Raw genomic sequence first — 15,169 nt, forward strand, 5'->3', positions numbered from 1 at the left:
TTCAAATCTTAGCCTTGGCATATATACCAAAGAAAACAGTCTTTGTCAGATGCTCTAGGAAATAGCTTCGGAGAAGCGATCCTCTGAGAAGTCACGATTTTTTTTCATACTTTGTTTTCTATTGTATAGTCATCACATTATAGGTCTTGAGTACCAAGGACACCATGTTTAGTTGATGGACAAAGATGTTTTTAAAAAAATAACCATGATCACAAGACCTAACGATGCAGTCTGAACAAGAAATGTAACTAATGGTTACTGCTGAAAGAAGGAGAGATGAAAATGTATAAGCATTGAGGTAAAAAGAGGCAGTCTGGGATAATATTTTACAGCAGAGATTTCATCAAAACACAGAGCTCCTGGTTTAAATCCTTAGCCACTTACCCAGCTTCCCCCAGTCTGATGTTTTGTGTCTAAATTAGGGATATTATAACATTTAGTTTGTAAATGGTAGTGACAACACATTTCAAGTGTCTTTCAATTGCACATATCTAATATGTGATAATACTTAGCATCAGCATCACTGTCACCATCTCAGAGTGAGTGACAGTAATTCACTTTTCATATTTGCTTTGAACACTTTGCCCGATTGTTCTGGAAGGTAGAATCTAGACCCATCAGTAAAAGTATAAAATTGGAAAAACTTGTGGAAGTAAGGTATATTACCAGCCAAAGTGAATTTTGTCACACACACACATACACACACACACACACACACACACACACACACACACCTGTCCTCTGGCCCGCCAAGGTAAGGTTAATTAACTAACACTTTACTAGAACTATAAGAAGTAAAGGTTCATGTCTTGTGGCAGCCCAAACCCCTAAACTTAGTATGTGGGAAAGGAGAGCAAACAGGAGAAATTGTTGGGGTCCTTTCCTTCGTGTTTCATGGATGTTCATTTGCATCTCTGAGGTACTACCGTGTAACCATAGAAACAGCGGCTAACTTCTTCATTACCCGACCACAGTCAGGCTGACCCTTTCAATCTCTTTTCCAGGCACTTCCTCTTCAAGACGTCGTCTGGAAGCACACCCCTGTTCAGCAGCTCTTCTCCGGGATACCCTTTGACCTCAGGGACCGTTTATACACCACCACCCCGCCTGCTGCCACGGAATACATTCTCCAGGAAGGCCTTCAAGCTGAAGAAACCCTCCAAATACTGCAGTTGGAAATGCGCTGCCCTGTCTGCCATCGCCGCCGCCCTCCTCTTGGCCATTTTGCTGGCATATTTCATAGGTAAGTGAAGGCCACCTTGGTTTCATCCTGGTGGTGAGAAGGTCAAGGAAGAGGCCATGGACTTGTGAATTTTGAAGCCCTCTGATGTCTGTACAATTTGCCTGTTGGCTCTTAAAAACCGTAATCATGATGGATAGGATGATTTTTTTTTCCTTTTGGAATCCATTCTAGTCATGACTCTAGCTGACATTTATCAGAGGTGAAGTTATGCATCTTGGCTGTGTCTTTTCCTGGAGAAGAGCTAAGAATTATCATCCCCCCCAAATCCCCGCCTCCATTCCCACAGTAACCATCTAGATTTCTCTATCACTGGGTTTGAATGTAAACCAGGGCTCTGATATTCAGACAGCATTGGTTCCCTAGAAACTCGAGAGAAGGATAGGTGTCCGTGTACACAGAGCATCTTGACCAGGGAGAAAGTCTGACCAGCTCATTGATTTTCAGAGCTATGGAACAGAAATGGGATTAAGAGGCCAGAGGCTACAACATGGTCTTCATCCAGACTCAAACCCTCATGTACAGTTGACTTGTCTGGCTTCCTTTCTTTTCCTCTGCTCAGCCTTCGTTCTCATCCCACTCTTGCACTGAATTTCAATAGAGTCCCTGTCTTGTGGCAGCAGCCTGCAATCCTGTGACTTAGTGTATGGGAAAGGGTAGCAAACGGGGTAACTTGCTGGGGTTCCTTTCCTTCGTGTGTGTGTGTGTGTGTGTGTGTGTGTGTGTGTGTGAGATGAATGTTCATTTGCATCTGTGAGGTACCACCATGTAACTATGGAAAACAGCAGATGTCTGGGAGCTCAGAGGCAGGGTGCCACGTGCACATGAGCATCCTGGGCTGGACACAAAGCCTGTTCACAGTTCCTGGCCCTGACAAAGAGCCCCATTGCCTCTGCTCTGTCAGCTAAGCTTGCCAATGGCAGATCTCCTGGCCCAGGCAGAGGCCATGGTGGTGTTTGCTAAAGTTTATTTGAAACACTTGCTGGTTCTGGCTTGCTTTTAGGGCAGCTATGACAGATCTCCCTGGTTTGGCTGTGCCATGTTGCAGAGCAAACCTATAAAACACCAGCTAAAAGAGGCTGACTCCAAAACAGTTCCAAACATGCAGGGAAAAAATCTCCTCCCATTTAGGAAAAGAAGACAAGGCATTACTGATGCTGTCTAGGCTGGCCTTCTCTCTCTCCATATCGGCCCTCCTTGCTCACTCAGCAGTGGGACTCCTACACTTAATCCCACCCCTCTGACTTGATAACTGCCAGAGAGCAGGCAGCCCCAGAACATCCCAGAACATTTGCCCTAAGCTCACCTGATGGCAGAGAGGTATAATGGTATGCCTCTAGAAACTTGGGGCCTTCATTGGACACACAAACTTTATATGCCCCAGTACAGGGGAATGCCAGGGCCAAAAAAATGGGAATGGGTGGGTAAGGAAGTGGGGGGAGGGTATGGGGGACCTTTGGGATAGCATTGGAAATGTAATTGAGGAAAATACGTAATAAAAATTATTAAAAATTAAAAAAAAAGAAACTTGGGGCCTTGCCCAAGTTAGACTAGTAGAAGCCAAAAATCAATATACAGTTTTTATTGTCTTCGACAATATAATTATGCTTGCCCTACTATAGAAAAATAAACATTTACATATTCCTTATCAGCTGTATTTATCAGTAATCTCCTCTGAAATTGAGGATGCTGACACTCTGGGGAAAGGAAATGAGTCATGTTTGTCTGGGGTTTTGCAAAACATTTTGCCCTCTCAACCCTCTGGGCCCAGTGGGAACTGAGGCCTGACATTCATCATCCCTAATTTCAAGTCATGTCTGCTTCTCACCTCTTGATAAAGGATGGAGCAGTGGATTGACTTGAACTGCACTCCACCCCCACCCCAATCATCTAACTGAGATCTTTGGATTATTAGAGGGAATTTTGTGTGAGTCCCCAGGTAGCTGTTTCAGGGGCTTGGTGGAAGCAAATTGAATGTGCCTTTAGGGTCTTTGCATGATTTGGCTTTGTGTCAGAAACTTCAAAAAGGGTCCATGTGCTCACTTCTCAGGCTTAATGTTCTGCTGGGCCAGTGGGCACCATGGGGAACCCAGATATAGAAATTGAGGCACTGCCTGCCTCTGCCAATGGTGTCCCTAGTGTGTCTCCTCCTCCCCTTGCAGGAGAGAGATAGATGGCTAGCTCCTGATTTATTGAACTTGATAGTTAAAATATAATAGCTCTCTGTAAGGGCGATCGCATAAATGGGCAACTGTGTGGTGAGAGTTTAATGTTTTAATCGAGTGTGTAACTTGTAAATGATGGATTAGAAAACATATTTATCCTTAGTCTGGAGGCTACTAGAGGCTGGGCCTGAGCATCTTACTATGGTTTATTGGTTTATAATCCATCATTCCCTATTTTGTATGCTTTAGGGAAGATTATGCTTTGACCCTGGAGTATTGAAAAATAGTTTATGACTCCAACTGAGTGATGTAACTGGCCAGTTTGCCCAGTAGTGATGACGGTAAAGGCAAAGGCGGGGCTATACACTACTGTCAACTCCTCCCAGAGATGGCCAGAGATCTGCAGGCTCAGCGAGGGGTCCAGATCCTAAGTGCTGACATTGGACCCAGCCATCCATTTCTCCGTGGAGAACCGTTTGCCTTCTGAGCCTTGGCTTCCTAAGTACAGCATGAGGGCAAGATAGTTATTTACGCACAGAATCTCTGAAGTACAGTGAGGATTAATTAATGTGTATAAATCACTTTGAAGATGAAAAGCAGTATATTATTAATTACGAAGCTGCAGGGGCACAAACACTGCATGCCAAACACAGAGGCGAGTGTTGCAGGGCACAGGCATTGATTGTACCAACCTAAAACGAGCCATCGGGGAAAGACAGACGTGGAACCTAAAATCCCAGGGCCCCTGTTAAAGAGACAGGCACATGCAAGACCTCAGTCCATTCTGGTTCACACGCAACTCCCTATTCCACGAGAACATGACAGGTCCTGAAATTGAAGCATCAGCTCCAGGACATTTATGGGCAGGCAGTGGGTTCAGGCCTGCCAGGCACTATGACAAATAGGTCAAATTATCTTTCTTGCATGTTCAAACCCGTGGAGAGAAGCCTTTCCAGAAGCGAGCAATTTGGAATAGCTTTCGCCCCGTGATGAGTTCTTCCATATATCCAGGCATGTGAGTAGGTGTAAAAAACAGAATGCCAGCCAGCCCTTGAGTAGATTGGAAGACATGGCCCTTCACTGACTCTGGAAAGATTCCCCCGGTGCCTGCTCATGCAGCTGGGGTAAGAGAACTTCCATGGAACATTCTTCCATCCAGGCCTCTCTGTGCCAAGGTCCCCCCAGTGGAAAAACACCCTGGAAGAAATTACTCTGAAAAGCAGCAGGAACCATCATGAGACCACTCAGCCCCTGGCCCAAACCAATCCTTGTCTAAGAGAGTTTGGCTGGGAAAGGCAAGGGAGCCGCTTTTGTGGGAGAGGACTTTCTTCTTTAGGTAGCTCACGTGTTTTCATTGCCCACAATGTCAGAAGTTCCTCCATATTCCTACGTTTTCAAGTCATATAGAGTCAATATAAATGATCTGTCTTTCATCTTCCTAGTACATGTAACACAACAGGAGCTGATTAGAACCTTCATCCTGCTTCAAGCTAGATGCATTCCTGATTTAAAAAAAAAAAGAACTTTTATATAAAGCCAAATGATGATTCCTTTTAAGTCACATGGCCCAGCCACCAACATACTCTGGAATGGAAGAGGAAATTTAAAATCATTTGGTAAACACTGCTCTGAGACTAGTCGTGTGTCTGGCTAATAGCAGCCAAGTGAGGCGTTATAGTCTTCTATGCCTCGTTCCCCTGGTCTTCTCATAGGCGCCCTGTCTTTCCCACAGCTCCCCAGGATTGTAGTCATCCTAAACAATTCATCCTAAAATGAATCCCAATAATTCCTCTAGTGGTGTCAATTTCTCTTATGCAGTTCTACCTTTATTCACAGAGAATATTGGTTGGTTTTTATTCTCTTAGTATCCTCTCCTAACACAGTGGGCAGAAGCTGTACCCCACCCCACCCCCAACCTTCTTCCCTATCCTCCTGTCTTTTGTTATGGAGGTCAGCAAGCTTTCCCATAGAGAGACAATGGTGACTATTTGGGGTTCTGCAGAATTCAGCCATTGTGACTCAGATAAGTGGCTGGGGAGCATATCCACAAGTGGCACTGAGCATCATAGGTCACATAAGTTCCATGAGTCACAAAATGCCATTCTTCAGATTTTTTTTTATTCATTAAAAACAATTCTTAAGTCATGTGCCAGACGCAAAGAAGCAGTAGACTAGATTTGACCCAAAGGCCAGAATCTGTCAGCCAATCCAAAGCTTTTACCACTCATTTGCTAATAACGTCTTTGCAGGGTGAAATTCCATTGCTTTCTAACTAGTAAGAGTGCAGCCATGAATCCACCAGAAATGGAACCTGTGACTGCCGTGTTCTGATGCTGATATCCTAATCCATAATAAATAACTATATCTGGATACCTGGCCTCAGACAAAACATAAGGAAAGCAAGCAATGTTTTAAAAAACCTTCTACAGAAGGTTCCATCCTAAAAATATGGCTTCTAACTAGACTTTTGAAACAGTTCTTCCGCCCACTGATGGAATACCACATGAGGGGAAAACTACCACCCGTTTTGCTACATGATCCGCTACCCTCCACTTTTGTCACCTCCCACCTCCACGTGGTGGTTTGAATGAAAAGATCCCCATAGACCCATAGGGAATGGCATTTAGTAGCTGTGGACTTATTGGAGGAAATGTGTCACTGTGGGTAGCCTTTGAAATCCCAGATGCTCATGCCACACCCAGTGTGACATTCTCTTTCTGCTGCTTGTTCATCTGGATGTAGAACTCTCAGCTCCTTCTTCAGCACCGTGTCTGCCTGTGCACCACCATGCTTCCCGTCATGATGATAATTGACTAAACCTCTGAAACCATAAGCCAAGCCCTATGCATTGTTTCTTCCTTCATAAGAGTTGCTGTGGTCATGGTATCTCTTCACAGCACTAGAAACACTAAGACACCTCACTCTTCTGCAATAGCTTTATTATCCTGTTGGAAAACCTCACTCTTCGTTGAGGTTTTTCCAACAGTATAAGAACACTATTGGGCCATTTGATTTCAACTGCCTTCTTCACTCGGGTCAACATTGGACTGGGTCTCATTTCCTTAAACTGCACAGAAGTTTTTACAGAGCTCCCCATATCAAGGGAGGAGGATACTTCCAACACATGACTCTGCTGTTAAATCCACATGATCCTAGAAATTCTAAACTAAGAGTCCACACAGTCATTCCTCATGACATACAACTCAATCTGTCATCCTTGAGTTAGAAAGCGTACTTAACCCTTCTCAGGCTTTCAGATGCTCCTCCACATGACCAGGAAGGGAAGTCAGTAGAGTAAAAGATAGGAGCTTATATGTCATAAAGTAATCTTAAATTACTCTTTAGCTCTTCAGATCACTGCCAAAATTATATATATATATATATATATATATATATATATATATATATATATATGAATGATATTAGAAAGTCACCTTGTCTTGTTCACTGCTATAATTCCTGCTAAATATGAAATACTGTGCGTTAAGCTCCCCAGCTCTCTGTCTTCTGCCATTCTAACTTTGATCTGTGAAGCACGCGGGCCATCAACATGTCAGGATGTTAAAAGTGTGGTAATTTGGGGTGCTTTCAGTTTCTTTTGAAAACAATGAGAGATTATTTTCTATGGAAACTAAAAGCCTACCGTGTGTTTAAAGTTGCTACACTTGAAAATTGATATGTTGAGACTCATACTTGATGAATCCTGCTTTCTCGGCTGCTATTTTGTGTATTCTCATCTCAAAAAGTAGAACAGGTTTTAGAAAAAACATAAAGAAAATGACAGCAAATGATGAGACTCCGAGGCTTGCCTGGCATCCTTTGTGAGGATGCATGCAGTTTAGGAACATCGCTGGTGGTCTCGCTCAGACCCATTGCGCATAGGCTGTCTAGAGAGATGGTAAGCCCCACCTCCATGACTTACAAGTCACAAGGTTGCCTACTGTTATCCAAATGGCAGAACGCCAAGTGTTAAACCTGAGCAGTCCAGCAAATAGCATTTCCATCTAACTCCCTGTCCCCAGATGGTCCAAAGGAAAGAAGAGCTATGCACAAATAAGTCAGGGGACCCAGTTAGGCATTATCTGTTCCGATTGTATAGCTGAGGGTTCATCTAATAGATATGCTAATGTGCTCTTAACCGGATAATAAAGTCCTGTCAGCGCTTACACACCAGCGAGTCTTTGGCAGTGGGATTGTCATTTCATAGTTGTACTCCTAATTTCAGAGGGCCTGTCAACTTACAGGAAGAAAATTAAGTCATTCATTAGCTAGGCCTCTATCACCCACAGCCACATGTAAGTAACATTTGTGCCTCTTGTTTGACATTGGACATAAGTGAGTTCTGCTTCTGAAAAGGGAGTGGCTTCCTTATGAACATGTGCGTGCAGTTTCAAGGGCCTGTGCCCAGATACTTCAGGACAGTCAGTAGATATGCCAACCTGCCTTGCTTTCTTCCCAAGATCCCTGTCCAAAGTCCAAGGAGTGGCCAACACTAGCCATTCCTGCCTTGTCTGGTAAGAATGAGAGCAAGAGAGAAAAGCCAGGTCTGCTCAAGCAAAATCAAGGAGGGACAGGTACAACTGAAAGTTTGTCCTACAAGGACTGCAGGGAACCAATACTGGTGTCACCTTCTGGACCAGGGTTCAGTCTCTACAAGGACGAGTTGACTGGCTGAGCATGCTTCATCTTCTGTCATCTCCAAGTTGCTGCCCAAGGATTTGCCCTTCTCACTGTCTCTGAGGCAGTTATCACTCCAGTAGCCATCACATCTACAACTCACAAATGACTTTTTAAAAATGTTTCCCATGACACTGGGGATTGACCCTGTGGTAGGCAAATGCTCTCCCTCAGAGCCATGCTGTGCGCTAGTACTTTTGCTTGGTCTCTTCGAGTAGTAGCCAGGCCCACAGTCTCTCTGCATTCCACAGGGAGCTTTTGAATTCTTCATTCCTTAAGTCTTGTTCATTTCTTCATTTCTCCAATCATGGGCACAGATCTTAATGTATTCTCCATAAGTGTTGTTTTCTTCTGTATTCGGTCTGTAGCATCATGGTAGAAGTCCTTGTCCTACTGTGGGTATCACACCGGAGCTGACATAACAGAAGATGCATCAGAGAGGCCATGTTTGGAATGTGTGCACTTGTGCTCTATATACGGTTTAGTATTACTGGCCCTTAGTTTCTTGTCCAACCAAACAGAAATAAAGCATCTATTTATGAAGATGCTTCAAGCTGAAATGGAGAGATGTCTCAGCAGTTAAGAGCATGTAATAGTTTGCATAGGACCCAAGTTTCGTTCTCAGCATCCATACCAGAGAGTAGGGACTTAGGTGTAACTCCAGTTCCAGAGGAATTGAGCTCTTCAGGCAGCTGTACGTACACACACGCATACACCTACACATACACTTAAAAAATAAATCTTTAAAAGATTGATTAGCACATAGAGAATCACTCTGTCAATCTAGTTCGTACATGGCCAGTTGTGTCCTAGTAGATATGCCTCCCCAAGAGGAGAAGGTTCATTAAACTGACTCCATTTCTTTGCATTCATCAACTTTACTTTGTCTGTTTGGGAAGACAAAATCACAGACCACATGGTAACAATGAGTAGACAGGTCCCAATAACTTATAACATCAGCCAGAAGATACTATTTGATTGATTCCAGACAGTCAAAAACATGAGAAAATATCTGAGTCTTGGAATGATTGCCATGCGAAGCCCTGGCACACACCAGGAGCTCAGCTATGCTGTTATTGTGACTACTGTATTAGTTCTTACGCTGTAGGCCAAGTCTAGTAAGAATAAACTAGGCTTGGGAGCCTGTGTATCCCACAGCGGTGACTAGCCCTGCCTCGCTTGTAAAAGGCAATCAAATATTTGTTGAATTAATGAGTTCTGCTCAGGATTAGATCTGAGTTGGATCATTTGTGACAACTCCTTTCCAAGTACCCCAAATCCCTAATCCCTGGTTTCGCTTGTCCTGTCATGTGAAAGGTTTCTGGCTCCCTGACATTGTAACAGCCATTGTGGCAGTCCCGGTTGCATTTCATGTTAGCATTTAGGCAATGGAACATTGGGGAGGCTGTTTAAAGCTGTATGTCGAAGCTTTCATCCGGAGGCCTGTGCTTCCCTGGAAGGGAGGGCACCGCCTCCATGAAGCAAGGAAGTGTTCCTGTCTGGCAAGCAGCCATTGGCATTCACATTACAAAAGCAGAGCAGAATTCAGCAGGAGTTCAAGGTGAAGAAGCAAATAATGGCATAAATCTGAAAGTCTGTTTGCTGTTGCTCCGTAAATGAGGACGCGAGCACGCGGAGATATGAATGCAGTCACAGTGAGGCACCAGATACAGAAAAGAACTATTCTATGGCGAGTTGGATCTGTGCACACAAGCCATATACAATCTTTTGTGTGCCGAAATGCCCTGCTCAGCTATGTAGCCACCCTCATATGACAGAGATCTGACCCAAAGCAAACTCCCCAAACATATGTATTTCTCTTAAGGTCACCTTAAACCAGGCTTCTCATGTCTGCCGGGGAAAATTCTATTACCTAAAATTCATATTCTGATTGTGATGAACAAATATAAAGAAATTGTGCCCGGGCCCTGGTATCAAACAAATCATTACGTAGATTGATATCTCATAGTAAGAGCCTCCATATCAGGAACAAACAGCCCATCGACTGTATTAGTACATTTAATACTGCCATAAAAAGAGGAGAGTGCATTACATGGGCTGCTAATTTTATTTTTTATATCATCAACTTTTTGGCCTCAAGTAAATATTAAAATATATCAGAAACATCTAACAGCAAGGTTATGAATTGGCATTAAAAATTTTGGGAAGGGGGACAGGAAAAAAAAAATACTCTCCTCCCCTCTTGGAACCAGAGAGAAATTTATAAGAAACGGAATGCAGCACATTTCAACGCTTTTTACTGCTCAAAAACAAAGGGAGGGGTGAAGAGGGAGGGGCAACTTGCCCTGGTCTTTCAAGGCTTTTCATCATGGCTTTCTTCACAGCTGTGAGGGAAGGGCCTTCCCTCGGGCTGGGTTTTCAGTCAAGTTAGGTCATTTGTGGGAAGATTTGTGCAAACACGTTTGCCTCTCCCCTGGGGACTGTGATCTTTCGAGAAGAAGGACATATTACCTTACTTTTGCCTGGGCGGCCATGATGCGATTCTCTCCGTTTGCTGACTTATATTACGCCATAAGCGCTTTAAAGTCACCATAATGAAGTTTAGATTAGACGGGCTTCTGCTCCCCAGAGAGAAGGGAGTGGCAAGCAAGGCCATCTCCTCCTGTTCCTCGGGCCGTGATAAATGCAATGAAATCCTTCCAGGAAATTTGGAGTGCCTGGGAATTAGATGCATTTTTTTTTAAAAAAAAATGGTTTTAAAACTACTTTATGTCCTAAATTTTATCACCATAGACTTCTGGGGGGAATTAGCTAAATTTAGAGTATGTGTATTTAAATTTTCTTTTAATAACAAGAGTTACAGACTTCCTGAATCTCGAGAGAATTGTGGGGTTACTGTCTTTCCAACGGGGGTAGGGGGGGAGAAATCTTATAATGTTGTATGCTAATATTATGTATCACTAATTTATGTTAATTTGAAATTTATTAAGAGTATATCTATAGTCTTATATATGTGAGTTTATGCCTTTCTATTGAGTATGAAATTTTATTTTGCCAAGTGATTGATTGGTACAGGAATCTGCTGACCAATCCCAGAATCAAGGACGTTTTTACTTGGCTTTTCCCTGTTCATCTAAGCAACCCCATAAAAGTGTACAGTTAATAGAAGTTCTAAAAAGCCCGGAGTAAGTTATGTTTTGCATAAGTGACTACAAGTCTAACGTTAATCAAGCACATAACAGTGATAAAAGGCACGAGTTCCCTATTTCTCAGGACCATCAGGGGACAGAAGCGATACTAAAATGCTTTTTATTAACTTATTGGTATGAGTCAATGGCCCATCATCATCTTTCCCTGAAAGGTGGAATGGCTGATCATTCCACTGAGAGAAAGTAAGGACATATCTTGTCTCTTGCCATCTAGTCTGTTAGCAAATGACAACACTGTCACCTCCCTTAAACTTTAAAATTTTAAAGCTTCTAAACAAACAAAACAAAAACAAAAACCTGTCCTCTGACCAGCTTACAGTTCTTGGGACATCAGGAGCCAAAAAAAAAAGGGGGGGGAATTCATATCAAAGAGAATGGGATAAGGCTAAGAACTAAAGAAAAATACATCGACTCTAAATAAAGCATTAAGCAACAATGAAGACTATGAAATTCTATATCAAAGAGGATAAAATATGGAGACACTAGAAAAGTATAGGAAGACTGGCCCCCAGAATACCAAATTATATATAATATTCTTCCCAATCCAACCAACATACTGAGAAGAAAAGCAGCCATTGAGAACAGAGGTGATGTCACGCCCCCTCATCTGACATCATTAAGTTTTTGGTTCCCTCGTGAACTACTAAAATAAACAATAGTGGACAGCTCCACATTTATCCAAATAATCCAGAAAGCTACCGTGATAGAGGAAATTGAGTTTATAGACACAGCAGGCTCTTGCCTAATAGATGAGAGTAATGTGTCTAATGCTGCGCATCAATCTATATTTCAAATATATTATGAAGGGGACTCTAAAGAATAACTCATCCTGCAAAATCGTTTTGCACTGAGGGTGGTTTATCTTCTGTTGTGTCTAATTGATATCTATGTAATTCGGCCCTTGGCTACTGAGAATGATGTGGAAGAAAGAAAGAACCAATGTGACGGTTAGTCCCTAGGGGAACACTGAAAGTTGGGATTTCCAAATCACATTCACCCTCAGATCTGGTGTCTTAGAATGTCCCTTGGAAGCCAGACAGTAGCTGTGTTTACTTTGTCATCGCATGAATGTGTTCCCAAGTGTCTTCAATCCTACTCAAATGTAGACAGGAGGAGAACCGTTTTAGACCAGTTCTCTCATTGCCTTGCTTAGCTTATCTCTGTGGCATTAAATGAATGTCTACTAGACTCATTTGAAGTCACCCTACAACATAGCCTCCAACGCAATGCAGTGGATGAAGGAACTGCTATTGCTTAACCAATGTCTTTTTATCCTAACTGGGCCACACTAACAGCACCTCACTCCTTGGTCATGATATAGCAAGAGGCTGGGGACAATAACAGAGAAAAGAGGGGAGACAAGTGTCTCTGTCTGGCCCAGGTATATAGGCTCACACCAATACACACCCCCTTCAGCTCTGACAAACTCTGCCTTCAAGGTTCTTGTCAGAAGCATTGTTTAATTTTTGTGGTTTTAGTGGACACAAAAAGGATCAAATGAGTTTATGGAAAAGCAGTGATTATTCAGTGTATATAGTAAGAAATTATCAAATAAGCATAGTTAGCATTTCCATCCTTAAACATTTATCATTCCTTTATGGGAATGTTGGGAGCCCTCAAACACCTCTTTTCTAGTTCTTTACATCCTATAAATTGTTATAAATCACAGCTACTTCAGGATGTTGTGAAACACTACAACTTGTTCCTCCAAAATATTTCCGCTCCCATTATCCACTTCTCTTTCTTCCCCCGCATCCCCTCCATGTGCACATTTTATGAAACCCTTAGCTGGCAAATTTGGTGTGGCTTCAGTAGAGCAGCTTCTGGTCCTGCTTGCACCTGTTCTATCCTTCTTAATGTATGTTGGCATCTGAACAGATAGAGATGGTACTGCCTCCTCTGCCCCGTCCCCTGTCCCAAACATCGCACCATCAGCCATCTTTGAGCAAAGTCCTCATTCATCCTTTCTGTCACATTTAATTTTTAATAATAATATGCAGAATAAGAAAAGACCATGCAGTTAATTTCATTTGGGGCTTTTTAAAAATTTACTGATCTGTTGAGCTGTGGCTTTCTCTCAGCCTCTGGCTCCCACACCAATGTCCTTCCTTCCTAGAGTAGCTGGGGTAAAGGTACTGCCTAAGGCCCTATGGTTCTGACCCTGTCTTGGAAGAAATGTCTTCATTTCTTTTGTGAGGATGTGGTTGCTGACTGCATGGTGTTTTATTCTGCTCTTCAGAACTGACAGGAATTAGGCCTCCCAGAAAGGTCAGCTGACCACACAGAGATGCTAGCTGGATTGTAATGAAATACTGATGGCTTCTTTTAATGTCAGAGGGAAATGGGAGAGTGGAACCACAGAAAGAGCTGAGATTAGATTTGCCTTGAAGGAAGAAAAATTGTCTGTTGTGATTTTATGACTATGGGATTTATTAAACAGCAGTGTGCCAAGCCGAGGGAGAACTGTGTCATGGCATGGGAAAAACAAAACAAAACCCAAAAACCCCAAAACAAACAACAACAAGAAAAACCTGAGGTCACATAGAAGCCAAGCATATCTGCATTCTCTTGTCAGTCATGCCTATACCCTTTGAGAAGTCTCTCTCTGGCATACACTGCCAACTGCCCTACTTTCCCCCCCTCCCCCAAATCTTGCTTTGCCCGTGACTTCCACAAGACAAAGCAGGATATCCAAATAAAAACAAAACAAAAAAAAACAAAAAACAAACAAACAAACAAACAAAAAAACCCAACAACTGAGGAACTGGGGGAGTACCAGAGTGGTTGGAATTGGCTCTAAGCCTGTAGCATCACACATTTTGGAACTCACTCACCAAGAAGAGTATTATACAGTAAGCATTTTATTGGAAGAACTTGTGTGGGAGTCTGTTGGTGAAAATGTAGAGACAGACTCTGAGGAAAAGAAGCAAGGCATGAACCAAAGAAACATGGAAAAGGTTCTTGTCTTCTGTCAGGAATGCAGTCAACTCTCAGCCAATATTTCAGGCTGATGATGGGCCAATGGGGTATAGACCCTAATGGTGGGGAATATGTTACATGCCAATGGAAAGAAAGTATGGCGAGAAAAGCAGGATTCAGAAGAAGGGAAAGGTGACATGAGAGAGCATTCCTTTGTGTAGTCAGAATGTGTGTGTCTGTGTGTCTGTGTGTGTGGTTATGTATATACATACACAGATACACATATGTATGTATATATACAAACATATGTGTAAATTCACACACATAGATAGATAGATAGATAGATAGATAGATAGATAGATATTCCATCGAAATAGGCAAACAGAACGAACCAAATGAAGACATAGGGAAGCACTAGTTTTCATTGTTTATAGAACAAGAAAGAACCACATGTTCACTCGTAGCCTTGCCAATAAAGGGGAGCTTACTTCATGGTCAGTTCAGAAAATCCTTTGACTGAGATTAAACCGGCTCTTATTTTTCCACTGGAAGATGAGGCCATGGTTTTGGTGTATCTGTTCACAGTCCTGTCCTTGGCATCCTAAAAGACTATCCATTTATCTTCAGAAGCCGGAAAAAAAAAAGTGCGTGCTGAGGTGGGGGTTAAAACCCATGGCCAGCAAGGATTAAGTCGCTGCAGACACTCCCGGTCTCCACTGTGCAATCACAGAGGAGTCTGTGGGAGGGTCGCCATGGTGTCTTGATGGAAGGGTTTCCACCTGTGCATAAAGATTCTCCAGGTAGCAAAGAATTTTGACTTGAGGCTTTAATGCCTTTGAATGCGCATCAAGAATAACACTGGCATGCTTTCTCCGCAGCCTTGGAATCCTAAAATAAATAATAGAAAAATTGTGATTTAAAATATAATTCCAAATACTAACTGGGCCCCGCTGCCTAGGTGAGTAATAAGCTTCAATAAATGTGTGACAGGCACAAGG

The 15,169-nt window shown here is 42.7% G+C and overlaps 1 protein-coding gene across 11 annotated transcripts in view; it reads left to right on the forward strand.

Annotated features, from left to right (window-relative positions):
• The window catches only part of Tenm2 (teneurin transmembrane protein 2), a 1,223,220-nt gene that overhangs the window by 960,622 nt on the left and 247,429 nt on the right, over positions 1-15,169 (forward strand). For all 11 annotated transcript variants that reach the window (XM_085829022.1, XM_085829023.1, XM_021175392.3 and 8 more), the window contains one exon: positions 1,005-1,243. In XM_085829022.1, coding sequence (XP_085685148.1) covers positions 1,005-1,243 — 239 coding nt within the window. The remainder of the gene's footprint in view (positions 1-1,004; positions 1,244-15,169) is intronic.

Source organism: Mus caroli, unplaced genomic scaffold (genome assembly GCF_978045245.1).
Source record: "Mus caroli unplaced genomic scaffold, Mus_caroli_1 scaffold_13, whole genome shotgun sequence".
Lineage (NCBI taxonomy): Eukaryota > Metazoa > Chordata > Mammalia > Rodentia > Muridae > Mus > Mus caroli.